Source organism: Sphaerodactylus townsendi, linkage group LG08 (assembly GCF_021028975.2).
Source record: "Sphaerodactylus townsendi isolate TG3544 linkage group LG08, MPM_Stown_v2.3, whole genome shotgun sequence".
NCBI lineage: Eukaryota > Metazoa > Chordata > Lepidosauria > Squamata > Sphaerodactylidae > Sphaerodactylus > Sphaerodactylus townsendi.
This window is the reverse complement of record NC_059432.1, coordinates 8,380,937-8,408,564: the sequence shown is the minus strand read 5'-3', so window position 1 is coordinate 8,408,564 and position 27,628 is coordinate 8,380,937. Positions and strand designations below refer to the sequence as shown.

General features: G+C 53.9%; 1 protein-coding gene across 1 annotated transcript; it reads right to left on the bottom strand.

Moving 5' to 3' along the window:
* Positions 1–809: 809 nt before the first annotated feature.
* LOC125437873 lies at positions 810–27,450 on the bottom strand. Its single transcript, XM_048505908.1, has 6 exons — positions 27,276–27,450; positions 26,898–27,128; positions 26,114–26,356; positions 19,021–19,093; positions 1,654–1,714; positions 810–1,034 (listed from the first exon to the last, which is right to left on the bottom strand). The coding sequence occupies exons 1-6, from the start codon at positions 27,448–27,450 to the stop codon at positions 996–998; spliced, it is 822 nt and encodes a 273-aa protein (XP_048361865.1). The 3' UTR covers positions 810–995.
* Positions 27,451–27,628: the final 178 nt, after the last annotated feature.

Here is a 27,628-nt window from a genome sequence, read left to right as displayed (position 1 = left end):
GCTGCACTGGGGAAACGACTGCTTCGATTCTGTTGACCTGGACCCATGGACTGATGCTACATTTGCCTCAAGGCTGAACAACTGTGATGCCCCCTGCATGGGTCAGTCCTTAAGGAAAACTCAAAAACCTCAGTTGGCACAGAAGCTAAATAGATTCAAGATGGCGCCGGAGCAGCTGTGTTTTGCAAAGACTCTCTGATGGCTCAACAAAAAACAAAATTCCTCTTCTTACAAGTTGTTGGAGCAGCTTGAGATAAGATAGCGAAAATAGCTGCCCTTCTCTCACTAAGGCTGAGAACTTCACTTTCCTGGTAAGATGCTTATTTTTAACTCCGTCGTTTGGCAACTGTGTGAGCGCAGCTTTGAGAAAATACTGCTGGAAGGTTTCTGTCATAATAACATTATTGAAAAGACCCTCCTATCTCTCTGATTGGAGAGCTTTTTATTTGGAAGGCACTGTAAACTGTCAATGACAACAGCAACATTTGCTAAGGGAAGGTCATTCTGTGGATCTGTAGTTGCCATTCAGAGAATAAAATGGGCTCTTGCAAACAGGGGAGAGAAGCTGAGGATTTTTCACCCTTGCCTTTAAAGCAATCTAGTTGGAGACTATTTTTTGCCATATCATACTCTGCCCTCTCAAATTCCCTTCTCAAACCATTTTCCAGCGCTGGCAGATATTTCTGGTTTTTTGCCAGAGGTTTCCCATTTAAGACCTGCCTTCCTTGAAAGGGATATGATCAATTCAGTCCTTATTTCAGGAGGGGAAAGAGTGAAAATTAAAAAACAAGATCTGAACAGATTTTTTCTCATTAATAATGGAAAGTGAACTTTATTTGCAAAGATGTTAGATTTTTGCACTCAGAATTGGAGGATTTAATTAGAAAGGTAGCCAACTTATATGAAAACAAAATAAACTGCAGTTTGCGTTAAGTCCTCATAGTCTCACAGGGGGCTGCTCTGCAGGAGGATGCGGCGGCAGGACTCCTGGGCAGTCACGTCATCGGAGAATGAAGCTCTCTTACCAACTGGTGCTGCAAAGATACAAACTGTAAGTTTAGAGGCCACACTCCTATGTGAAGATCTAAAACACTTGTTTTAAGACATTTAAGAATGCTTCTGGGAGAGAAAACTGGATATGTGGATTTTAAGATCAGTCGAACATCTAATGCTAATCAAGCTCAAAAGGTTTTGACAGCTAATTTTTGAAAGCTTCAAAATCCCTACAATGTTATTCCAACAAAAATACTTTTGAGCACCAAAGATTTTTTCCAATTTGAGTCTTCAACAATACAACCTTATCTCCTTTATTGCCCAACTTTGCCATCAGAAGACCTCAAGATAGGAATGAAGCTGCATTCCCGTCTGTGCCTCAAAACAAAAGTATGTCTGAAGGATACCTCTCACCCAAGGACCTAGCAGCTTGGGTAGAGTCACCTGATGAAGCTTCTAAAACTAACCATATCAGAGAAGGATTTATTGGGCTCCTTCCAAGATTTGGCAACAGCTGAACAAATTATGACAACAGATAGATTCAGTCCTGTAAGAGAAAGCCTGCTTAATAGTATTTCTGCCACCACCATCTGGAGAACACCTTGATGCCATGCCAGGATACGACATGAGCAGCAGACATCTTACAGAACCCTGTAATACCTGATGTCTTGATGTCTGAGGCCTCAGTCCACCAGTCCCCTTCCTCTGATGAAGTTTCAACCTGTGTACAAGAAAAAAACAGTGAGGTGTCTAATATACCACAAGAACCAAGGGACAATTATAGGAGGAGGCCTGGAAATGGCTGAGTCAATCATGATGCCAATAATTTTTGGAACAATGAACTGAGCTTGATTGACTTATGCACACAACCCACCCACCCCACACACACACCTCCCTCCTCAAGCATCAAGGTCATTTCTTGGAATGTGGCAAGCTGGACATGTTATGTATTGTCAAAGGCTTTCATGGCCGGATTCAACTGGTTCTGGTGGGTTTTCCGGGCTGTGTGGCCGTGGTCTGGTGGATTTTGTTCCTATTGTTGATGAAGGTGAAACGTTAGGAACAAAATCCACCAGACCATGGCCACACAGCCCGGAAAACCCACCAGAACCAGTGGACGTGTTATCTTCCCCATCCAGGGTCCCTTCGCGTCTTAAGCTGCTCTGTGTTGGAGGGTGTTTGAGCTACAGAGGAAGCCAAGAATGGGCGAGGGATCCCAGTGGGAGGAGGCATGTGAAGGGAAGAGTCATATGGGCAAGCTCAGTCCTTTTCCCAAGGCATGTTTTCTGCTAGGCTAGGAGACACAGCCCTTCTTTGTCACTGTGTAATGTAATACCAAGATTCTACAAGGTTTCCTTGAAGAGCACAAGGTGGACCCAGCGTGTGTGACTGAGATCTGGGTGAGGGAGGGTGAAATGGTCGCTTTGAAAGAACTTCCCCCTCCCCCACTGTATTCCCGATCCTCCATCAGTCACAGCAAAGGGCTGGGGGGTGGCAATGCTGATATGGGAGGCTTTCTCCTTCAGGGCTCTCCACACCCTGGAAATCCCAAGACTTGTATGTGTTGGTCTGGCATGGGACACCAAGGAGAGTTGGGCTCTCTGGTTGGTGTACCATCCATTTAACGCGCCACCAATAGATACTCTGTCATGTCTGCTGGAGGCCGTGTCAAGCTGGACCTCTTTGTAAGACAAGAAGTGATCTTATTTTATATGTTAGGAGTCTCTTATTGGAATTCATTCATTCTAAACTGAACTTTGTTCTGTAAGATATGCACGAGTTAAAGAATGGTATAAAAATGGACAATTGAACAGAATTCAATCTGTTTAAAGACATATTGCATTCCAAATATCAGGGTATCATGGAAAATCTCACACAATAACCTACGCTATTTATTTCTCTTTCTTCTCTCCCTCCCCCACACGCCTTTTACTTGTCTTTTCTGTATCATTATGACTTACTAATTTGATTGCTATTCTTTATCACACTTTTGAAGGGAGGGAGGGAGGGAGGGAGGAAGCAGGAAGGAAGGAAGGAAGGAAGGAAGGAAGGAAGGAAGGAAGGAAGGAAGGAAGGAAGGAAGGAAGGAAGGAAGGAAGGAAGGAAGGAAGGAAGGAAGGAAGGAAGGAAGGAAGGAAGGAAGGAAGGAAGGAAGGAAGGAAGGAAGGAAGGAAGGAAGGAAGGAAGGTGATTATTTCATTGTTCCAGATGTGCCAAATACCAGTATTTGTATAGACTGTTGAATGCACAATCATGGAAGAAAATTCTCCCATATATTAATGTAAAAGTCAATTCTTGTATTGAATATTGGAGGAGAAAATGCATTGACTCATGACTGCCCTCAAGATGTCAACAGATCAAAGAGGCTCATGGGGCAGAACTGAGAAGCCTAGGTAGAAGGAAATAAGGGCTCCCTTTCAGCTTGCGGACCAGAGGGGTGATGCGTGCAGCGGACACGCTGGGGATGAGGGTTCCATGTTCTGAAGGTTTGGCCTGGCCAGTCACTACAGCTTTAACAAAAGGTGTTAGCTTCCATTGTTTTTTAACCCCACCAAAAGGAATCTGTGCTCACATAGGGTCCATCCCCAAGGTGTGTGCCACATTGGCTCAGGACACAAGATGGCACATAATTACCTCCTGCCTCTGTGTTGCCTCTGTGCCTTATTGCAGAAAATCTGATTTTTAAGATTAGGAACATCTCCAAGCATCACTTCAAAAGTGGATCCTTCTCTTTAGTCCCTTTACAGCCATCCTTATAGATAAAAAACCAATGGGCATCTGTGCAGACAAGAGGGATGATTCTTTTTAAAGATTTATTTCATAAAGGTACAAAAATGCACAAGAATACATGAAAAAGAATGAAATACAGAAGAATAGATACTACCATGACTGCATTCCACTGAATAGCAGAGACAAAAATTACAATTAGATAATAAAGGAAAATTGTTCTAACCTATTATGAATTGCAGATATGACATGAATTTTCACTGGATTTAAACCAGAATTTCCCCTTAAAAGGTACTTGTTGATGATGACATTACAAGCAATCCATGTGCAGTCTCTAGATTTCTGGAAGAAGCAATTGTGGCAGTAGTAATAAGCAAATAAATAAATGTGCCTCGGAGTTAATATTAATTAAATTGTTTCTTGTTATCCTGTTCACTTATCTCCTGAAGAATTGAGCTAAATGCCAAACTGTGAACCTCATTGGTTGAAGAGGCTAAGATCAATGGATCTCACTCTCCCCTCAGAGTGTGAGCTGATCCTTTTATTAAATTAACCTTTGAGCTCTGAGACGCCAACAAATTATTCATGACCATCAGCTAAGGTGGCCCTCAATAGGGATCAGATCTTTATCAGCTCAGCTGCGGAAATGGCCTGTTTGTGTTTGGGGGAGGGAGAAGGAGAAAGAGCCTCTTTAAAGGTGGCCGGGGCTCAGTGCGCGGCCAAAGGCATTTCCCCCTCTCTCGTGGCTCTAATGAAAAGAGGGCCAGAATTACCCCACAGCTAACCTCTTGAAGTAGGATACGCTTGAAAAGCTGCTGGTGAATCCAAAAGAAACATCTGCTTTGGGAGACAGTGGCAATTCTGGTTGCTGGCCTTCAGGCACTAGAGGAAGAGGCAGTTAGATCATTCATCAGGCATTGTTTCTTTCCTGCTAGAGAGCAATGCTTTGTATTTGCCAAGCATGGCCACCTCTTGCAAGAAGGGAGAGGTTCCTTGCGTTTTAGGAGGGAAAGTTCCTTAGTTGTCACTGATATCTCATTGGGGCACCTATGAGATTGTATAGTAGTTAGGCTAGTCATCTCTTTAAAAAATGTTGTGCACTATTCCAACCTTTATTCAGTGCACATTGGCCAGACTCAAAATGCAAATCTCATATATGCAGTATCATTGGATTTACGAGCTGCATTGGTTGCAGTGGTAAGCAAATCAATGAAATCTGTAAGGGGCATTTGAAAAGGGTGGGGAGGTTTTCAGTTGGTGGTGCAGAGAATCGTTCTTTTGTTTTGGACCGTTTGGTTCATGTATAATTGCAATATAATAATAACAAAAAAAGTGCTATCAAATCACAACTGACTGAATGTGACCCTTCATGAGGTTTCCAAGGCAAGAGGCATTCAGGGGTGGTTTGCCATTGCCTGCCTCTGCGTGGCAGCCCTGGGCTTCTGTGGCGGTCTCCCATGCAAATTCTGACCAGTCTAGGAGCCCTAGAATTCTTCTGTGGTTTCCAGTCCAAGAGCCACCCCTGCTTGTCTTTGGAGACCTGATGAGTCTTGGGCTAGTCTGGACCATCTTCCATCCATGGCTTAGCTTCCAGGCTCTCAGTCCAAGCTATTTGGGCAGCTATTATTGCATTGCAAGAAGCAGTCTTTCTTTACTGGCAAATTGTCATTGTCAGAGGGTGGTAGTGGAAGCAGCCCTTGCAAGGATTCTACTGGCAATGTGGTTGTGGTGTTGCAAAGTCATGGCCAAGGTGGGTTCCTTTGTCCTCCTTTCTCTCCAGGAACAGGGGGTGGCTTCTCCAAGGGGTGTTTGTCAAACCTACCCCCTTTCCTGAGGGAGCCCAGTGGGCAGTGGCATATCTGCCTACAGACAAGGGGTACCCCTAGCCCCACCCAGGACTCCCCCCTCCGCCCCTTGCCAGCTGGAGCCAAGCCAGCAGCCTGCAGACTCTTCTGACCTCCCCTCTGGGCAGGCCAGAAGAGACTGCAGTGCTGGCCTCGGGAGACCTGCTTTTATAACCACTAGGGCCGGGGGTGGAGCTTGGGGAGCAGGAAGTCCCACCCCTTCCTGCTCCCCAAGCCCCGCCCCACCCCCTCAGTGCTTATAAAAAAAGGTCTCCGAGGCTGGGACTGCAGTCTCTTCAGGCCTGTCTGGAGGGGAGGTCAGAAGAGACTGCAAGCTGCCGACCAGCCCAGCCAGCAGGGGGGGGCACCCTAGATCTTGCCCATGTCCATGGTGACATGGGTGGGGTTGAGGGCAGTAGGGTGGAGCCGGGGGGCATCAGGGGGCAGAGCTGGGGTGATGGGGGGCAGAGCCTGGGGTCTCCAGGCGCCATTTACTCCTGGCAAGCCTCTGCCAGAGGGCACCGAGAAACGAGCCTCCCTCCGGCTGCATCCTTTTTCGTTCTTAATTTTTTATTGTATCATTTGAATATTACATTTTATATTAATACTTCATTCGTTCTCAAACAATACATTTTCCCCTTTTCCCCCTCCCCGCTGTATTTTCTTCATAGTTTTATCAAACAGCAGTAAGTTCATTCTTTGTAATCTCTTCTCTTATATCTCCTCACTGACTCCAGCTTCTTTCATCCAGTCCGCATATATTGTCCATATCTTCAAAATTTCACTCTTTTTATCTTGCCACAGTTTATTTTTTGTTATTATATCAAAAATGTCCAGTGTCACTTGTTCCCAGATATATTCCAACCATTTCTGGATTGTCCATTTTTTCTTTTCTTTCCAGCCTAAAGCTATTGTTGCATGTGCTGCTTTGATCATTATTTTATACATATAGCTATATTTTTATCTACCCTTCTATCCTCCATTACACCCATGAACATTAAATCATTATTCATCCCAATATTAATCTTCACCAGTTTCTCGATATATAACAATACGGTTGTCCAAATTTTTTTCACTTCTATACATTCCGTCCACATATGGCTATAATATGCCTCCTGTTCTCCACAGTGCCAGCATTTAGGACTAAGTCCTTTAATCATGTATGCTAGTTGTTTTGGTGTTCTATACCATTTCCATACCACTGTTTTGGTGTTCTATACCGGCTGGCCTCTACAAGGGTTACAAGGCTTTTATGGCCCTGGCCCCTACCTGGTGGAACAGGCTCCCTAGGGAGATCAGGGCCCTGCGGGACATACAGAGTTTCCGCAGGGCCTGTAAAACGGACCTGTTCCGCCAGGCATTTGGCCAGCCAGGATAACACCACACTTCTGTGATAAATATCTGGCCTTCTGTAGGTGCAAGAATGGGGAAGGGGAAACAATTTTAATCGCCATCTGAATTTTTATAATTTATATATGGTTCTTAACTGGGATTGGGTGTGAAATGGATTTTAACTGTTTTATATAATTGATAGACACTACCCTGAGCCCTTCGGGGAAGGGCGGTATAGAAGTTTAATAAAATAAATAAAATAAATAAAAATAAATATCACTTTTCTTTCCAACTCCATATATTTCTCAATCTTTATATTTTTCCAACTGTCTATTAAATTTTCAGTTTCCCCAGTGTCTAGAAAACCTTCCTTCTCCCATTTTTGATTCAATGTTCTTATCATAAAGTCTTTGTCATCAACCATATACTTATATACATGTCCCAAAATTTTCCCATACATTTTTTCACTTATAGTTCAAAGCTTGTTTAGCCATTATACATTCTCCTCTTATTCGTGAAACCTTTATCCTTTCCCAAATGTCCCTCACTTCCGGCTGCATCCTGAGCCCCTTTCTCGACCACCGCCAGAATGTTGGGACCAATCCTTGTTGCTGCCATAGCCACTATCCCGTGGATCACAGCACTGTCTTCCACGTGGCCCACTAAAGGGCAGAAAAAGGCAGGCCAGGAACTTTCAGTCTTGGTGTTGATGGTGTGAGATAAACAACTCAGAGGGGAGTTTCAAGCAGGTAGCCATGTTGGTCTGCAGCAGGAAGGGTCCTGCAACACTTTAAAGACCAACTAGCTCTCCAAGGTAGCAGCTTTCAAGAGCTACATCCACTTCCACTAAGAGGGAAGGGAAAGAAGATGATGGAGAGACCAGGAGAACAAGGAGTTTGTGGGAGGACAGCTGAGGGGCTGCAGCTGACCATAGGCGATGGAAAATGATGTGTTTTGAGGAAACATTTGAAAATGGAAAATTGGCACCACACAGAGATTCTTGGGGTCCCAGGTATAGGGGGGCAGCAAAGGAAATTGGGTGGAGATGCCTCAGAGAGTAGAAAAGGGAGAGGAGCAGGGGTCACGAGGAGGCATAAAATGGGAAATAAAGAGAGATGAGGAAAGCAGGTGAAGACCCTGAGAAGCCTGAGAGAGGAGGGTGAAGCTGAAGGTGAGGTTCAAGGCAGGGGGCAGGAGAGGTGGGGTGTTTTGTTGGTGGAATGTTGAATAGAGAGGTCAGAGGGCTGGTGAGGTACGGCCAGAGAGAAGAGAGCTGCAGCAGTCATGGCATGAGATGGCCCATGGGAACAAGGCAGGAGATGGCCTGAACTGGGAAGCAAAGGAGCCATAGTTTCCTAATGCAAAGGGGAGAGTGTGTGTGCGTGCGCGCGTGCATTGTGTTCCTGGCCCTGGTGAAAAGCGTGGCAGCAAGCAGGTTCAGCAGGTGAGGATGTCATATTCTGTGGCTGTGGATTCTCATGAGCCGTGGTCTGTCTCCACCAGTTGTCCAATAGTTCTGCAGCTATTCAGTGGCTGTAGTGCTTCGGTTTCATTTTCTCTTGCCTTTTGCATTTCAGCCTACTTTACAGCCAGTAATGTCGGTCCTTCCCTGGACTAGTGGGTGGCCTGGCCTGGTAGATAATCTATGCTGGAGGGAGGGAGACTACAACTCCTGCAATTATATGTGAAATTTGCATGGCTGAAATAACTTTGATGACAGCATGGACTTTAAAACTGAATGATAAGACTTCAGAATTTATATATAATCCCTGGGTGATCAATTTATTGGCTCACTATTTATTTCTATGATTGGCTGCCGAGCAGTGAACAGTGAAGAGGGAAAATCGCACTGGGTGTCTTTCAGTGGGAATGGTATCCTGCTAATCAGAGTGCCCTATATTTTAATGCCTGTGAACATCTGGTTCTATTTTTAGACTTCAAGTTGTTTCTACATCCCTAATCCCTTTGCATTGACTATTGAATACCCCATCCCTCCACTGTATTGGCTGACTCTGTGTCTTCTGCCTTGAGTCCAAGGAAGGAAACCCCCCCCCCTCCCCCTTGCAGATCATGCTGGCTCCAGTGCTTGACTTTTGCTGCTTGGGTGAGGCACGAGGAGATGTTTGAAACAAAATGGGACTCAGAACAACCAGTACCCAAGAGTCAAATGTTCAAAAGGTTTCTCTTCCCCTCCCGCTCCTCTTGGCCCAGGCAGCACAGGGGGTGGCAGGACCTCAGAGGACCTCAAGGAGGCGTGGCAGCAGGTTCTTCCACACCCCCAAGGAGCTGGTGTGGAGTTTCACGTGGCCCCCATGGCTGAGGATGCTCAAGCCCCACCAAACCAGCACTCCTCAGAGAACAGCTTCACTTTGGGGGATGAGGCCTTATTTCAAGTTGACTTATTTTATGGCTCTTTAGAGGCTGCAAACTCCTGTCTGGAGCCACTGATTGAACCAGATTTGAAAAAGGGAGGGAGTATTAATTGGGGGGGAAAAAAACCCTTCTTCTTCTTCTGGATTGGGATTGTGGGGATTATTGGTTAAAATTGGTTAAATTGGTTAAAATACGGTTGCTGGTTGAGCAGAATGGCCTCACATCAGATCCTTTGAATTAGATCCCCCCCCCACACACACACACACACACAAGCACACAAAGAGACACCCATGACCAGCTGTTCTGACTGCCGACTTCGACTCCAAGGACATTATCAGGGTACCCATGCCCTGTGCAAATGTTTTTTTAAGTAGAGAGTCAAGGAGTTTTTAAAAAGGGTTCCTGCTGTCCGTGGAAAAATGGCAGGAAGACTGGAGGAGGGGGAGCACCTGGTTAACCCAACCCTCAAAGCTGCTGGGTCAGGCAGGTGGGTGACAATCAGCAAGCAGGGCTGAGCCCCTCCCCCACTGGGCTTCCTGTTTCACTGGGCCAGGGCTCATGGGGCCTGGGAACATCCAGGATGGCTCCCCCCTCTCTGCTGAGGTCTGGGTGCCATTTCCGCAGCCTTTGCTTGTCCTGACCTGGTGCCCAGAGTAAGCAGAAAAGGAGTTTAGCTTCATAGAAGACGAAGACAAAGACGAAGAAGAGGAGGAGGAGGAGGAGTTTGGATTTATATCCCTCCTGTAGGAGACTCAAAGGGGCTGACAATATCCTTGCCTTTCCCCCCTCACAACAATCACCCTGTGAGATGGGTGGGGCTGAGAGAGCTCCGAAAAGCTGTGACTAGCCCAAGGTCACCCAGCTGGCATGTGTGGGAGTGCACAGGCTAATCTGAATTCCCCAGATAAGCCTCCACAACTCAGGCAGCAGAGCTGGGAATCAAACCCGGTTTCTCCAGATCAGAATGCACCTGCTCTTAGCCACTGCTGATCCTTTCTGATTTGCTCCTTATATCCCTCCTTTCTCTCCTGTAAGTAGACTCAAGGCAGGGAACTCGTTTCCCTTCCTCTCTCCACAGCAGATATCTTGTGAGAGAGTTCTGAGAGAACTGGGACTGGCCCAAGGTCACCCAGCAGGAATGCAGGAGTGCGGAAACAAACCTGGTTCACCAAATAAGAATCTGCAGCTCATGTGGAGGAGTGGGGAATCTCCGGTTCAAGGGGGGAGCCCGGCTGCCCAGCGTCTGGGAGCGGTTTGCTAGCGCTACTGGGGCGGGAGCAAAGCATCAGCCAGGCATGGAGTTGCCAGTCGGTTGCCGGGAAAATATGGCATGGAGCCCACCCAAGATCTTGCCGCCAACCCTCTCCAGGGGAACCGGGGGTTTCTTTGGGAGAGTGAAGCTCCCTCGTTGCTGCCCCCCCCCCCGTCGGGGATAGGCGCGATCCCGAGATGGAGGGAGGCGTGTGCCTGTTTTGATGCTGCCGCTGATTCTGCGAAAAGAGCCCCCCCCCCGCCCGCCCGCCCGCTGCCGGGGGCTGGTGAGGTGCTGCCATTGAGGTTAACGGTGCAGAAGAATACAAAAAAATTTCATTGAGGAGGATTATAAAAGTTACTAGCTGGAACATTAACAGAAGAGTAACTTGTAAAAAATGCAATATTACAATATTCACAAGGACGGTAGAGCGTGGTGGAGCCATAAAATTCAGCATTAAAATCTTCTACTGCCTGGATAACCTAGTTAACAAACATCGTATTGGAAGTACTTTTCTTGCTGGGCTGAGGGGTCTCTTCTTCCCCCACCCATCCGCCCCCCTAGAGCGGGGGGGGGGCGGCTCCGGGCTTCCCCTTGGCCGTCTGCAACGCAGTTCCCGGCCGCGTGGGGGCGCGTCAGAAGCGAACGCGGGTCTGTTCCCCCGACGGGAGCTGCCAGGTTCCCACGTGCCGAGTTTGGCAGGGAAACAACCCCGCTGGCGGCCGGATCGCGCTTTTGCTGTGCAGGATGGGGGGGGGGGGGGGCTGGCTGGCTGTGCGCAGAGCTGCTTTTTTGCGGGAACGACGGCGGCGAGGGGGGGGAGTGGGGTTCAAAGCTCAGTCGCTTGTAGTGCGGAAAAGAAGGGTGCAGGGGAGAGGGAAGGAAGCGAGGGCACCTCGGAGGCCATCTGTGCCTGGCGGGGCAGTTCGTGGCCATGGGGCGCTGGAGTCCGGGCAGGGGCGGCCTATTTCCTCCCAAGAAGCCGCCCGGCCGAAACGGTTAGGGGGGACCAGGGGAACCCCCCCTCCCCAGCCCGCAGGTCCCCCGGCCCGAGCAGGTGGGGAGACCGTCGAGGAGAAATGTAAACAGGCTGGGAAGCGTCCTCCCCCCGCCTTGTCCCTTTGCCTGGGCTGGGCACCCCCCCCCCCCCCATCATCTCAGCCGCCCCTCGGCGCGGTCCGTGGTTGCTGGATCCAGGAGGCACACGGTGGTGCTGGGCTGCCCGCCGCCGCTACAGCTCCTCTTCAGCCCTCGAGAGGGTCGTGCTCGGCCTGCGGAGTCGCCTGGCCGGAGAAGGCGGGCGAGGAGCGGATCGAGGCAGCCGGACTTCCACCAGCCCCTTCGGAGGCGGCTGGGCCAGGGCGCTAAGGGGGTTGGGGTGAGAGGGGCCCTCAGAGAGGCCCGCAGGGAGGGGCTGGGCTTCTTCCTTCGCAGGAGATCAGAGGCCCCTTCCGCACATGCCGAAGAAAGCCCTTTCCATCCGCTGTCACCATTGTTTGAAAGTGGATTTTGCTCTTCCGCTCGGCTGCGAAGTGCCCTGAAAGTGGATGGAGGGCGCATTTCTTCTGCACGGGCGGAACGGGCCGGACTGAAGCCTCTGGGGTTTTCCAGCTGGTCTCCTGGGATGGACACGGATTCCCGGCAGAGCAGAGGTGCCGCCAAGTCACATTTGGGGACTGTGCTCCCCTGAAACTTCAGCTGAGTTGCGCTTCGGCAGCCCGCAGGTGGAGTCGGGAGGACCCAAAACTGGCAGAGCTCCTTCTGGGTCTGCCCTGGGGCGGGGCGGAGGGGGGAAGGGGGGAAAGCGGCAAACTCGGGCGCCAGCAGCTCTGGGGCAGAGAGAACGCCTTCCCACGTGCTCGGGGCGGGGGGGGAGGGTACTCGCCGGTCTTGGTACTTAATAGCTGTCTTTGCCAGAATCCGTTGATCATAAATCCCTCAAAAACAACAACAAATGCGAGCTTAGGCGACGACGTAACCCCCCCCCCCCAACTGCATTTTGTTGCCCTGAGTTTCGTCCAGTGAATGACGCGGTCCACTCCAGGCAGAAGCCGCAATCCGTCAGGAGGGGGAGGGGGAGGGCCGGGGTTGGCTTTGCCTGGCCTCGAGGCCTCAGCCCGGCTGCCCTGGACGCAGGGGCTATCTGGGCTTTCAAAAGAGGGGGGCGCCTGTTCACCAAGGGTTAAAAGTGACTCGCGAAATCAAGATTGGTATTTTTTGCTCCTCCCCCACTTTGACTGTGTCTGATGGAATGGGGGGGAAGAAAAAATTGCCTTTTGAACTTGTATCCCCTCCCCCTAGTTTTGTGTATCATGAAGGGGGGGGGGGGTTCGCTTTTAGCCGCTGCGAAGTGTGATTCAGTTCCCCAGGGAGCTGGCAGACAGTTTGTGGAGACGCGACTCCAGATTTTCAGACTATGATAAATATGATAATTTGTATAAAATTTGAATGGGTTCTTGTTTTCAGGGAGAATGCCTCCGATGATGAATGTTCCTGATTTTCAGATAGATGGCTGATAAAAAGTGTATTGAATTGTTGAAAGCGATTTTAATTTTAATTCTCTACCTGCAGATGTCTAATAATAATAATGTCTCCTAATAAAATAGGAAGGTGTCAGTTGAAGCAGCCGGCCTCGCGCTTGGCTTCTTTTCCTGTCCCCACACTGTGACAACATTAACCTCTTCGTATAAAAAAGCACATAAAATTATTATAATTACAGAGTTATTAATTTTAAAAAGAGGGTTAGCAGGATTTTTATGATTATTAATAGAGCTCGCATCTCCTACCCCTGCAAGTAAATCCCGGTGTGAAATGATGGGTCGGCCGCTGGTTGTGGGCACATCACTGTCGGAAACGCATTTCGGGCTTTTAATTAGGGGACCCAAACGCCAACAGCGCCGCTCCTAGATGGCGTCCCCCCCACTTCGCCCCCAGCTATTGAAGAGCTGCGGGTTCCAAGCGACGTCTGAACGCAGGGGCAGCCTGGGAGCGAGGGTGTTGAACTGGCACCCCAAGAGTGGAGGGACTGGCGGATAGCCCTCCCTCGGTTACCCCATTCCTGGCCATTGCCTCGCCCCCCTGCCTCGGTTTCCAGGTTTCAGGCGCGCGCGCAAAGACGGAACCCCAAGTGGGGGAGGGGGCGCTGCACGCTTTAGCCCAAACTCACCCAAGCTGCCGGGGCTGGAAAGCCCCCCCCCCCCCACTTCGCCAGCGACTCAGCCGAGAGACAGCAGAGGCGGTTTCTGAAGCGTTGCTGCCTGGTGGTCTCCCTCCCCCCCGCCAGGAGTCAAATGCTGACCGGGGCCAGCCCTGCTTCGCATTGGAGATCTGACCAGATCGTGGGGCTCGCGTCGCAGCCCGATTTGGGGAGCCAAAAGAGCCCGAGCAGCAGGCGCACTCCCCCGCCCCCGAACCCGGGAGTCCGCAGTCCTCTAGCAAAACTTCTTAGGGAGTTACATGCAACCCCCCTCCCCCCCCCCGCATCTTCGTTTGGGTCTGGCTGGATTCCTTCTCTGCAGGGCTCCTCAGAACCGCACCCGCAGCTCGGAGCTCGCAGGAAAGTGGACACCCTGCCGCACTCGGGGCAGACAAACGCCCAGGCGGACCTCCGGCTGGAAAGACCTGGCTTGTCCACTTCGGACGGGGGCAGCGAAGCGGTGGGGCCATTCGCGGGCGGGGGCGTCCTCGGGCGTTGTTGATGCGATGATGGGGTGTTCTGCGCGGTCGCAGGAGGTCGCGCCTTGGCCAGTCCACGAATAACATAACAATGAAACAAGCGGGGGAGGGGGGGGCACGGGTAGTTCGGCAAGGAAAGTTTTTTGAAAACGAACACTCTGCTTGTCTACTACACCCGGAGCCCATGGGGGGGGGGGGGGAGACTGTCCCCAATCATATTGTGCTCGAAGAGATTTTCCCTTGAAAAAAAACCCCGGCCATGTGGGTGTGGGCACTCTCACAAGCACACTCTTGCGTGTACAGCCTATTGCGTGGTTCTTTCTTTTGAACACGTGTATGCCGCCTCTCCAGAGATCCGGCGCAGGAGACTAATCTCTGCGCACAAAGGGGCAGCCGGCAAATTTTTATTTTTCATTCCATTTTTAACCGCCCTCCCCCGGAGGGCTCAGGGCGGTGTACATCAACATCATATAAATACAAATATAAAAACAATCTATAACAATATTAAATTCATAGAATTTAAACAATTTAAAATTTGCAGATGGCGACTTGGATTGGAGGGGGGCTTGCCCTGGATCGGTGTCCACCGGTGGGTTGGGCGGGGCTGGAATGTGGCTATTCCACTATGTCCAACTGAAAGATCAAAACCGCTCCCCTTCCGATGAAGCCCTCCCCCCTTTGTGCAGGCCGGACTCCGAAGCCAGAGCTGGGAACTCATGCAAAGAAGGGCCCCTGGGCAGCCATAGGAGACCCTCAGCTCCGAATGGACTCCTGTTTTGTGTGAACGGCTCTTGCGATGTGACCCCGCCTGGAATAGCCTCGGGGCAGAGCTGCTTCCAGCAGGGTGGGAGAAAGGAAGCGAGGCGTTTTTTCAGGCCCCCAGACTCGCACCTGGCTGGCTGGCTGGCTGGCTGGCCTCCGAAACTATTCTTGCCAAGGTGGCCCTCGAACTTGCGGGCGCGCCTTCCCCCCCCCCCCCGCCGCCCCTGCTGAGGGGCCCATTCAGGGATGAGCGGGACCAGTTCCCGGGAAGGCGCCTGACGGGTCCTTCGAAGGGACCGAGGCCTCCCGGCAGCTCCTGTACAGATTTCCTCCTTCCCCTGAAAGTGAAACCCACCCGGCGCTTGCGTGGTTCCCGGGGTTCTGCCTGGACCCGAATCCCCCCCCCCCCCCCCCATCCCCTGTTGGAGCCTTCTCAGTTTCAGCCTCCCTAAAAATGCTCTGCTCGGGGGCCTCTTCCTCCGGGCAACTCAGTGTGCGCCCCAAAGCTGGGATCGGACCCCGCAGCCTGACTGAGCCCCTGGCCGGGGATCTTGCTGCCGAGAGACCCTCCGAGTACGAAGGCCACCTGAGCCACCGCCGCCCTCGTTGCTGGACCTTCCTCGGGGTCTCAGGCATTGCCGCACCGGCTCCCTTCCCCCGGGGCCGGGATGGAGCTTCCCGGGGCGACGGGCCGCTTTGCCAAACGTTGGGTGGGGGGGCGGCACTGGTGCGAAGGACTTCCGTACCCTCGTTGGCGGGGAAACCTCTACCGGGGGGATGCCGGTTTCCCAGCCAGCGAGTGGACTTCGCCCGAGGCCCGCCTCCTCCCACCCGGCATCGGGGCTACTCGAACCAGGAGACGGTGCTGCTGCGCAACACGTGTCAAGCAAAGGGCGCCAAAGCACGCCGCCTCTTCACCGTGTAGCCCGCTGCCCCCCCCTCCCGGAAGCCCCCAAGAGAGGAAAAGTAGAGGCGCTGGAGACTTTTGTTCTTCTCAAGAGGAAAGCCATGGGGCTGTCTAATCTTCCCCGAGGGATCATGGCCCAAATACCTGTTGCGTGGCAGAGTCCAAAGAGGATACCTTGGGATAACCACAGATGTGTGGGACTTGGGGGTCAAATTTTAGGGGCCCTCCAGGCTCTCTCTCTCTCTCTCTCTCTCTCTCTCACTCACTCACTCACTCACTCACTCACTCACTCACTCACTCACTCACTCACTCACTCTTGGCCCACAAGAGGAGGGGAGGAAGAAGCGCCTCTGCCCTAGAGAAAGGCTCGTGGCTTGGAGAGAAGGGGAAGTTGCCGGTCGCCCCACCCTGAAAAAAGAACGCCAAAGCTGGCTCACCCTGGAGCGTGTTTCTTTAAAGGTTCTAACTCTGATGGAGGCGCTGCTGCGGTTGCCTTTACCATCATCACAGTCGTCTTTGTTGCTGTTGTTGTTATGGAATCTGCCCGAATACCACCCTGATACATGACAAATTCCTGAGCCTCTGGGTGAGGCTCAAATTGTAATGAAAGGCCAACAACCAACTAAAGAACTGGAAGCTGTGATATCAGAAAGCATCATCATAATTTCTGGGGAAGATCAAGGAAAAGGTGGACAACGAAAAGACCTGGCTGTGATTAACAACGGGAACTCTGAAAAAAGGAAACTGAATCCTTGATTTTAGCCTCTCAACCCATTAGAACAAACACAGTCAAGGCCAGTATCAAAAAAATCCTCAGATGATGCAAAGTGAGATTGAGCAAGGAAGCTGAGGAAACTGTAGATCATGTCCTCAGCTGATGCAAAAAGATCTCCCAGACGGAGTACAGATCCACTGGAATTTATTCAGGCATTGTAATGAAAGGACAGCTAAAAACTGGTGGGAACATTGTCCAGAAAAATCATGGAAAATGAGGAGGAGGAGGAGGAGGAGGAGGAGAGTTGGATTTATATCCTGCCTTTCTCTCCTATATAGGAGACTCAACGGGGCTTACAAACTCCTTTCCCTTCCACCCTCACAACAAATACCCTGTGACGTAGGTGGGGCTGAAAGAGTTCAGAAGACCTGTGACTAGCCCAAGGTCACCCAGCTGGCGTGTGTGGGAGTACACAGGCTAATCTGAATTCCCCAGATAAGCCTCCACAGTTCAAGCAGCAGAGCGGGGAATCAAACCCGTTTCCTCCAGATTAGAGTACACCTGCTCTTAACTACCACGCCACTGCTGCTCCTCCAAAAGGACAAAGTACATAATGACCAGACAAAGTGTTGGCACAAAGTATTGGCACATAATACACTGGACATCACAGTGATTCAGGACAAAAAAATGACCATCATCGATGTAGCAGTACCCGGTGACAGCAGAGTCATTGAAAAAGAATATGTCACTAAATACCAGGCATTCAAAAATCGATCTCCAGCATCTATGGCACTAACCAGTTGAGGTCATCCCAGTGGCAATCAACACCCTGGGCACCATTCTGAAAATGCCAGGGCAACACTTGAAATATCTTTGAATTGACAAAATTAACATCTGTCAGATTCAGAAGGCAGCCCTGCTGGAATCCGCAGGAATACTATGCCGCTGCTGCCGATACATTGCAACTTCCTAGGCATCTGGGTGAACCTCGAATTGTAATGAAGGCCAACAACCAGCTAAAGATCTAGCAGCTGTGATGTTAAACAAAATCTAATTGTCTGTACTCAGTCTGGGCAATCTTTTATTATTATCATTATCACCATCATCATCATTATTATTATCATTATTATTAAGGTCAACAACCAGCTAAAGATCTGGCAGCTGTGAAATCAACCAATAGCAGCAGCAGCAGCAGCAGCAACAACAACAACAATATAATGATAATGCGTTTCACGGTAGGGCGGCGCCTGGGTCTTTTCTGTCTCCCAGCTGCAGGCCTCAGCAAAGCTGTGGTTGGTGACCCCCCCTGAAGAGTCTTCCTCTGAAAGGCCTGGAGTGTTCCTGGCCCAGGCGAAAAGCACAGCCCAGCGCGCCCCTCAGGGCGGCCATGGGGCTCGGGTGCCGGAAGCCCCTTCCCCGAGGTGTTTCCTTTGCGCCCTTTTCAGGCGGACTCGCGCGACCCGCGGGGGTGTGGAGAAGCGCCGCCTGCTGCGAAGGGAGCCGTGCAAGAGCCGCCGCCCGAAGCGCCGCGGGAGTCCCCTGGACCGCCGAGCTCCGCGTTCTCAGGACCCGGGTTCCGGCTCCCTTGTTCGGAGGAGAACTCCAGTGGGATCCGCCGGCGCCCCCTCCCCTCCTCTGGGCCGCTTCCGAGACCCACCCGGGGACGCCTTCCTTTTTGTGCAATTTTGCTGCCAGCCGAAAGCCGTCTTGCCCTGCGGAGACCCGTTTGCTGTCCCGGGAAGGAGCGGAGTCCGCTGCAATATTCGTTTTAAAACGTCTATTAATCGAGTGGCCGCGCAGTCGCCGAAGGTGGAACTCAGGGTTTGGCAGGTCGCCATCCCGAGCACGTTTTCCCTGCAACTTCTGAGCAAACTCTGGGCAGCTTTTAGGGAAATAAATGTCGTTCGCCTTTACGGTGCCGTTAGAATTTGGTTTTACCCGGAAGTAGAATATCTGGAATTCTTTAAATTACGTTCCTCTAAATAGTAAGGCAGTCTGTCTGTCTGTCTGTCTGTCTGTGGCAAGCACATCACCACCTGTCTATCCAGAGTCCTGCACAAATGGGGGGGGCACATGGCTCTGATCCCAGCCGTCCCCCACTGGTGCCCAGTTGCTATAAATGAGTCCTTTCCAAGGCCAAGAAATCTTTCTGGGTTCAGAGGTTCAAAGCCTCCCTTTTAAATGTGTTTTCCCCCCTGTTTTTTAAGGACTTTCAAATTTTGCAGAAGAGCCAGATTATTTAGGTTTTTTGCTAAATGACGCTGAAGCTCAGAAACGACGCGAGGGCTGCCCAGTTACAGAAGTTGTCCAACCCGCGGTCACATTGTAGGAGTCCCCCCTCCCATTGCTTGCAACCGAGCAAATGCTACACCCCCCCCCCCTTCATTCTGATCGACTGGACACTGCAAAACCCGAAGGCCGAATTCTACCCGGGTCTCACCATCCGGCGTCCCAGCCGGCCGGCCGCGGGTTCAAGTTCGGCAGAACGTGGCTCTTCGGCTGTCCCCAACCTGCTGGGTCAGAAAATGAGGGGTTACCAACCGAGGAACGAAAATTAGATTTCATTTTTCCGTCATGCATATCTTTGCCTGCCCGCACACACGCCCTGGACGAGGATGGGGGGCTCCCACACCCAGCCCCCTGGAAGCCAGGAGGGCAAGGATCGGGCCCCTGCCTCGGACGTTGCCTGGCCGGGAAGCCCCACCCGGAGGGGGGGGGGGTTCTCCCCAATCCCTGCAGAAGCCCCCGAAAACAGCGTGTAGGATGCCGCTCCCCAGCCGGCCGGACAGGGGGCGTTACACATGCCTGGAGATTGTCCACTTGAGTCCACGGGTGTCACGTGTGGAAAAGTCGGACAAGATTTTAATCTTTTCTGGCCGGGTCACTGCGGAAGGGGGGGGGGTTCAGTGGGGCTGCCGCTGGGACATGGAAGGGTCTCAGGGGGAGCCCCGTTTTCATTTCCTTGGCTAGTTCTCTACCCCCCGGAACGAGTCTGGCCACGAGAAGGCCATGAGAAGGCTGTTCCGCCTGCGAAGAAAATGCCCGCCCACCCCGAAAAGGAAAGCAGGTCTGGAGTGATTCGTGAGTCCTGCTAGCCCGGAGGTGTGTTCCACTTTGGACTTAAAGCCCCCACCCCCCCAGCCCGTTGCTGACGACTGTTCTGGTCGTTGCGCGATCTAGAGCGCTTCCCCCACACCCGCGCGCTCGGGCACGATCCCTGTTCCCGTGTCCCGGTGGGGGCCGGCACGCTGCGTGGAGGGGTCGGCGCGTTCCCTTGGCACCTTCAAGTGACCACCAGGACCGGGATGGATGCGGGGCTGGCGTCGCCCCCTCCTGCGGGCACGGTCGTTGGCGAGTCGGCCATCCCGCCTCCCTGTACACGCGTCGGACCCGCGTTGTGTGCCACTTGAGAACGGGGCTCCCTTGCAAGCCCGCCTGCGGAGCCCCAGCCTGCCGTGCCGACATCCCCCTGGCCTCCCGGAGCCCCCCCTCCCCCACACCGCAAGGGAGAGCCGCGGATCCGGCCGCCTCAGCTCACCTCTCCAGCCCGGTTTCCCTGGGAACTTTTCCCGCCCCGAGTTAACGATTAACCGAGGCAGAACGGGCAATTTTCTGGGGAATGCGAAGCATTTCCTTTCTGCTGCGGATGAACGGGGCGGGGGGTTAATATGGAGAGAGATATTTCAGAGACTTCCTTTTCGGGGAGCTGGGGGGGGAGGTTCCCCAGAAGTCGCGAAGAAGACGAATTTGTACAGGGACCCGCGCACACCCAGACACACACACACACACACCCCAAGTGCCAGTTCAGAGGGGAGTCGCGACCAACAGCTTGTTCTTATGGAAGAAAACCAACCAGGCACTCAAACGCGCCGACTGCAGAACCCAAAGGGACAGGAGCTGGGGGAGGCCTCGCCGAGCGGGGAGGGGAGGGGAGGGGAGGGGGGGTCTCAGGCAGGTGGTTTGGGGCTGAAATGCTCCAGCCCCGCTGTCTGGATCCCGGACGAGTGAGAGACCGATCCGCTGTGGCTCAGTGGCAAAGTGCCCGAGAAGGAAAGGCGCAAGTGTGTGTGTGGGGGGGGGGGGCATAATCTCATTCCAGCCGCTGCTTCTCCCTCTCTCTGTGTGTGTGATAAGTGGGGAGGGGGCAGAGACGCCTCTCCGGGGTTTCTGAGCCGAGTTCTCGACCTGCCGGCTGAGGAGACCAGTCCGTAACCAGGCCAAGGAGACCGGAGCCTTTTGAAATAGTTCGACTGTAAACTAGCTGCGGCTTCGCCTCCTTCTGGGCCGCCGGCATCCCTGGGAAGACCCACCGCCGCTTTCCACTAGTGGGGCATGCAGACGGGCGGGGGGAGGAGGCAGGAGGGCCACCGGGCGACCTTTGCTCTGCCGCGAAGCAGGAGCCCACCTGGGTTGGCCGCCCCGCCTGCGGCTCCTGGGCTCGGCTCAGTTTTCTGGCCGCGGCTGCCCCGAGGCCTCCGGACCCCTTTGGCGCGCCGCAGTCGCTGCTCTCTTGCGGCCCACCCGGCCGGGCGACCCCCTTCTCGGGCGGCGTCCCCCACCCCTGGCTGGCTGGCTGGCTGCGGCTCTTGTGTGCGGCGCGCTCTCCGAGGCAGCCCCGCGTGACGGATTAAACATCAACTAGTTAAATAAAAATTAATATCAGCTGCCTCCTAACTTCTAATGTCATGTTGTTTATAACTAATGAACTGATTAGCGGATAAACACATCGCGAAGACGTTTTCTGCTCCTCCGCTCCCCGCAGCCGCCGCCATCCGGCCCCACTCCGGCACGAAGGGGTCTGAAGAAGAAGAGGGGGCCCGGGCCGCCTTCGGGGGGGGCAGCACCCACCCCGGAACCCCGACAACACGCCCCCCCCCACGCTGTCAGGCCCAGAAGGTGCTGCTGCCGGGCCGCAGGGTGGCAGGCAGCAGGAGGGCTTATTTTCAGGGGGGGGGCTCGCTTGGTCTAGAGTGGCTTCTGCGAAGGGCTTCTGCGAAGGGCCACGATAATTCCGACCAGGACTGAGTTTGCAGGCCGCGACCCCGCCCCCTCGCCAGACCCTCTTCCCTTCCAGACGGATCCACAGGAGAGTCCAGATTCAGTCGGGTCTGTTTCCATGGGCCTAAATCGATGTTCCCTGTATTTGCTTCCGGAAGGGGAGAGGGCAGGGTCCAGAGTCCATGCTGATGACCCCACAGTAACACCCCCCCCCAAAAAAAACTATAGCTTCTTGTGCCCCCCATCTTGTGCCCCCATTACGCTCCAGGGTAGCGTAATGGGACGGGGAAGCGCCCGGGACTGGGGGGGGGGGGCTGTTTGTCCGGAGCCGCGTCGGTTTTGACAAGACAAGAATAACCGGGGAAACCTTTTAAAACCAATTTAGCCGATGCAGAAATGGAATTTTAATGAGGAATCGATGGGCCAACGGCTCAGTGTTCCGAAGATCCACTGCTGGAGTTGCAAGACTTTCAATCAAAGAGGGGGGCGGAAGACGAGGGGGCGCCAGCTTCGCAGTCGCCAACCTGGGCCTCCCGCCGCCTCCTGGGGAGCTGCGGGGGGGGGGGGGAGAGGCCGAGGTCTCGGGGCTTCCAGTCAGACTTCCGCCCAGGCGCTTGAAGCCTTTTCCGGGCCAGCTGGCTCCCCTTCCCGCACAACGACCCGGGAGGGCTCCAGAACCGTTTCCGGGGGTCTCTTTCTGGAAGGAGGGAGGGGTGGCGGCGGCGGCGGGGCAGAGCACAGCGCGGCGCCCCGAGCAGGCTTTGGAGTCCCTTTCGTTTGCTTCTGGACTGCTGAGAAGCGCGGTTGCCTCTGCTCTTGGGGGGCCGGGCCAGTGGCCCTGGACCCTTCCTCGCGCCACATTTCATCAACCCCACACTTCCCGGGAAGTTCTTGCGCCCCCAAGCTGGGAAGAAGAACCGAAGGCCGGCGGCCTGGGGCGGGGGCATTTGGTGGGGGGGGGGGCAGGGTGGCCGCAGCCCCAGGCGAGCTTCAAGGGATGCCCCAGAACTGGATTGTGCAGCAGCGGTCTCCACACTCGCACGCACGCCCCCGCCCCCCAACTTAAGCCAGCCTGGCCCCGTGGAGCAGCGTCTGCGTCTTCTTTTGGACCTGCTTCTATTTTCCTTGCGGGGAGGGAGAGAAGACCCCCCCCCCCGCAGCACGCTCATTCTCTTAACCGTTTAGTTGCGGGTGGTTGCGTCGGCCGAAGTCTCCAAAGTCAGCGGGGAGGAGGGGGAGGAGGGGGGCCGCAGAAGGCCGCGGCGGGTCTGCCGGGCTGAACCAGGCGAGGGCAAGCGGGAGTCGCACCATTAGGCAACGCGGTCACGGCTCCGGCGGCGGGAGAGCAGGAAAGGGCGGCCAGAGGCGGGGGGGGGGAGCCCAGCAGGGACCCCAGCCGCCGCAGGCCGCCTTCGCCGGGAGGAAGAGACAGAGCCTTCCCTCCGTTGGCCCCTCGCCCGCCCCGCCCCGCCCCGCCCCCTTTCTTCTTCCTCTTCTTTCAGACACTTTTTCTGCCGGGGATTTGCCTGCTCTGCCCTCCTCCAGCTCCCTTCTGAACCGACTTCACAGCCAGGTGGGATTCCCTGAGAAGCGGAAATCTCCCCGGCAGGGAAAGGAAGTCGGTCCCCATGAAGTGCCCCCCCCTTTGCCATTTTGTGTCTGCCTCCCAGGACACTCCCCTCCCCCAGCCGTAAAGCCCCGGCCCACAGCACCCACCTGACCCCCCTCCAAGGTTCTCTTCTCCAACAGGGGCCACCGGTTTCGGGGAGAGAGGGCTGGGGGGGGGGGAGAGAGAGAGGTGGTGCTCCCGGTAGCCACTTGGGCGAGTGACTTGGTGGCTGGGGGGGGGGGGCGGAGGTCAGGATCGCCAGGTAAATTAAGTGAGTGGGCTAAGAAATGGCAAATGCAGTTCAATGTAGCAAAATGCAAAGTGATGCACATAGGGGCAAAAAAGCCAAACTTCACATACACGCTACAGGGGTCAGTGCTATCAGTCACAGACCAGGAAATGGATTTGGGCGTCTTAGTTGATAGTTCCATGGGAATGTCAACTCAATGCATGGCAGCTGTGAAAAAGGCAAACTCTATGGTGGGGATAATTAGGAAAGGAGTTGATAATAAAACTGCAAGGATTGTCATGCCCTTATATACAGCCGTGGTGCAACCGCACTTGGAGTACTGTGTTCAGTTCTGGTCGCCACATCTCAAAAAGGATATCGAAGAAATAGAAAAAGTGCAGAGAAGGGCAACGAGGATGATTGAGGGACTGGAGCACCTTCCTTATGAGGAGAGGCTGCAGCATTTGGGACTCTTTAGTTTGGAGAGGAGACGTCTGAGGGGGGATATGTTTGAAGTCTATAAAATTATGCATGGGGTAGAAAACGTTGACAGAGAGAAATTTCTCTCTCTTTCTCACAATACTAGAACCAGGGGGCATTCATTGAAAATGCTGGGGGGAAGAATTAGGACTAATAAAAGGAAACACTTCTTCACGCAACGTGTGATTGGTGTTTGGAATATGCTGCCACAGGAGGTGGTGATGGCCACTAACCTGGATAGCTTTAAAAGGGGCTTGGACAAATTTATGGAGGAGAAGTCGATTTATGGCTACCAATCTTGATCCTCCTTGATCTTAGACTGCAAATGCCTTAGCAGACCAGGTGCTTGGGAGCAGCAGCAGCAGCAGCAGCAGCAGCAGAAGGCCCTTGCTTTCACCTCCTGCATATGAGTTCCCAAAGGCACCTGGTGGGCCACTGCCAGTAGCAGAGAGCTGGACTAGATGGACTCTGGTCTGATCCAGCTGGCTTGTTCTTATGTTCTTATGTAGCAAATGGGAAGGGGCGGTTAAGAGGCGGCCAAGTCGTTGGACAGAACAGAGGGGGGGGGCTCACAACTTGTGTTCTGGAGGAGGCCCCAGAGGTGTTTGCGGGGGCGGCGGAGGAGACGCAAGCCGGAGCTGCAGCGGGGCCTGGCTGGCGGGAATGCGGTGGGAAAGCCGAGGGCTCGGGCTGGTAGCTTCTTTGTTGCAAGCCAAGAGATGCCCCACTTGGGGGGAAGGGGGGAGGAGCCGGCTCGGAGGGGTCCCGCCCCGCAGCCCCCCTCCCGCGCAACTATATTTATATTCCATGTATTATATCATCAAAACCGTTCCACGTAAAGTGCGGGGTGTTATTAGAAAACATATTTTAAAAAACCGAATTAGTTTCATTATAAAGCAAACATTTCATAGGCAAAACCGGCATGTCTGGACGGAGGGTCTTAGTCATTTTAAAAAACCGCCAGACACGCAAATAGCCTGTGCTGTTAAACATTCTACTTGCACGATACACCTGCGAAATGCAAGGCGCGTCCCTGTCAGTCAGTTTGCCGGCCTCCCACACAAGGGCTCGAGAGAGGAAATGGGAATACCACCCCCCGCTTCCTCTCCCCCCCCCATTTGCAGTCCCCTCTGTTCCATTTCCCTTCTGTGTCTCTAAAAGATCGGCTGAAGTCCCGTTGCATCTGAGGTTTAAATGGGGAGATCAATAGAAAACAGTTGTAATGATCTAATTAATTATAGCAAAATTAAAAGCGAGTAGAAAATCAATCTCTGATGGTGTTGAAGATGGAATTAAATTGATAGTCCATCTGTTCACCTCCTAGACCGTATAAACAGGCAGTCCAAGGACGGAGCTGATGGGATCAGGCTGTTGGGAATCTCCTCCTATCTCGACCCCCCCCCCCTTCTCTCCTTCCTAAAGTGTAAAGTTGCAGAACAAGAGCCTCAGCCTCCGCTGCCTTCCGCGCTCCTGTTCCTGCCTGTGGCCGGTGAATACTTGGGAAAAGTAGATTCGTGTTAGACCATCCCGTGCCCCATTCAGACGGGACCCACGTGGACCCACAGCCCCCTCCCCACTTTTGCCAGGCGAGGAGCTCCCTATCGCGTGCCACCCACCACCCGCAGGGGACTTGGAGGGACCGCCTTCGGGTTTAATCGGTTAGACCGATCGCTGTCGTTTATTTTGAGCCAGGAATTTTGTCCCACCTAGCCCCAAAACGCTCCCCCCCCCCCTATCAACGAATGGAACTTAAATGCCTGGTATATTATTTGTGGGGAGGGGGGGATGGAGAAACCTCTGAGCAGCCCAACTCTGCAAGGCCGTTGAGCTGTCTTTTTGAAAAGGAGGCGAATTGGTGGCGTTAATGCAACCGTACCGCACTCCCAAACTCGAGAGTAGACCCCGCTGCAACGGAAGCGGGCTTCCATTTGGGAGGGGCCTTCCGTGCCGTCCGAACAAGGATGTTTTGCCCTCCGCTCCAGGCGGGCCGGGCAGCCAATCCAGCAACAGCGGCTCTTGTCGCTTGACCGAGGCTGCTGCCGTGGCCACAACGACTCTGCCCTGAGACGGGTCCCCCGGCGGCGGCTGCAGCAGCGGCACGGGCAAAGGCAAGGCCATACGCGGGGGAGACCCGGGTGACCGTCCGTGTGTGCGTGCAAACACGCGTGGTCCCGTCGATTTTAGCCAGGCATCCCAGCCCCCAGCAGCCACACATACCTGCCCCTCGGTCGCCGGTTCCTTCGCCTCTGGAGTCAGCCCCCCGCTGCTCCTCCTGGGTCCTCTGCCGTCCCCGCCGCCGCTCCAGCCCTGCCCGGCTCGCCTTTGTCTCCTCGGCTTCTCCGGCAGCGGCGGCGGCGGCGGCGGTAGCAGCAGCCGGGCCCTGGCGTGGGGCCGGCCGGCCGGCGCCCGCGACTCGCCCCAACCGCTCCCCGCCTGCCTGCCTGCCTGCCTGCTGGAGCCCTGCGAAAAAGGAAGCGCCCAAATCAGCCGCAGCCCCGGCTCGCCCTCCTCCCGCCCCAGTTCTCGGCTGCCAACCGCCCTCCCCTCCTGCAGGTGGACAGGGAACGCCGAGGGGGAGCGGGGCAGGGGCAGGGGCAGGGGCGGGCGGAGGGGACTCCACACAGAAACCCCGGGGATCCCTCCAGGCCGGAGTGGCTCTCCGGCACCTCTCGAAAAGCCGATGGCGGAGGCAAAAAGAAATGGCCACCAGCCCCGCAGAGGCTACTGCCGCCGACACTATCCTCCTCCTCCTCCTTCTCCTCCCTACTACTACTACTACTACTACTACTCAGCACCCTCTCAATCTAGGGACCAGAAGAATATTGCCAGCTAGGGAGACCCACCAACATCCATTCTCCCGCCTGACCCTTCCCCCCAGCTTCTCTGTGGGTGTTGAGCTGAGTCCCCCCCCCCTCGCCCCCGGCACCCCGGCACCCGGGCGGCCCTTCTGCGTTCTGCTCACGGGGGGGGGGGGAGGCAGAGCCGCCCCCCCCCGCCTTACCTGCCGAGGCTCCCGCAGGATTCCTGGAGAGAGAGGTGGGGGGATGTACCCGGAAGGCCTTGTTTTCCTTGGGGTGGGTGGGGATTGTGTCCGAAATTAACGGATCCAACCCAGTGCTCCGGGCGCGCCTTTCTCCCTGCAAGTAGCTCAAGAATTCCTGCGCAAAGTTTGCAAGCAGAGAAACTGCGCGGATCCCTGCGGGCCGGCGCGGACGGCTGCGCTTCTCCGGGGCTCAGGACCCCTCGAAAGTGGGATTTTTTAAGCGGCTCGGGGCCTGGCCGTTGAACCGGGGAGAGCGAGATATAAAATCTTATCAAATAAATGAAGTAAGGAGGAAAGTTTGAATTTACAGGCCGGCAGGGACGTCTGGGCGCTTGCCTCGTTGCAGAGAAGTTCCTGCGGTCAGGATCAGCACGCACAGAGGGACTTTCTCAAGCACACCCCCAGGAGAGAAGGGTGCCGCGTGGGGAGGCGCGGAGGAAGCGCAGGACGCAGCCGGGCTGGCAAGGGAGAGTGGCAGGCCAGGCCCTGCAAAGCCCTTCGCCTGTGCCATCCCCGCCCCCCCCCCCCCGCCCCACCACCAGCAGGCCACCGTCCACAGATTGTTCCTTTCCCTCACAAACGGGCAAGCGGGTGAAGATCGCTTTTACCCATTCGGCGTTTGGTCAGGTCTCTGCGGATCTGGGGTTGGAAAGGAAAATTCTGCTGGTCACTCATTCCCCTTCCCTTTG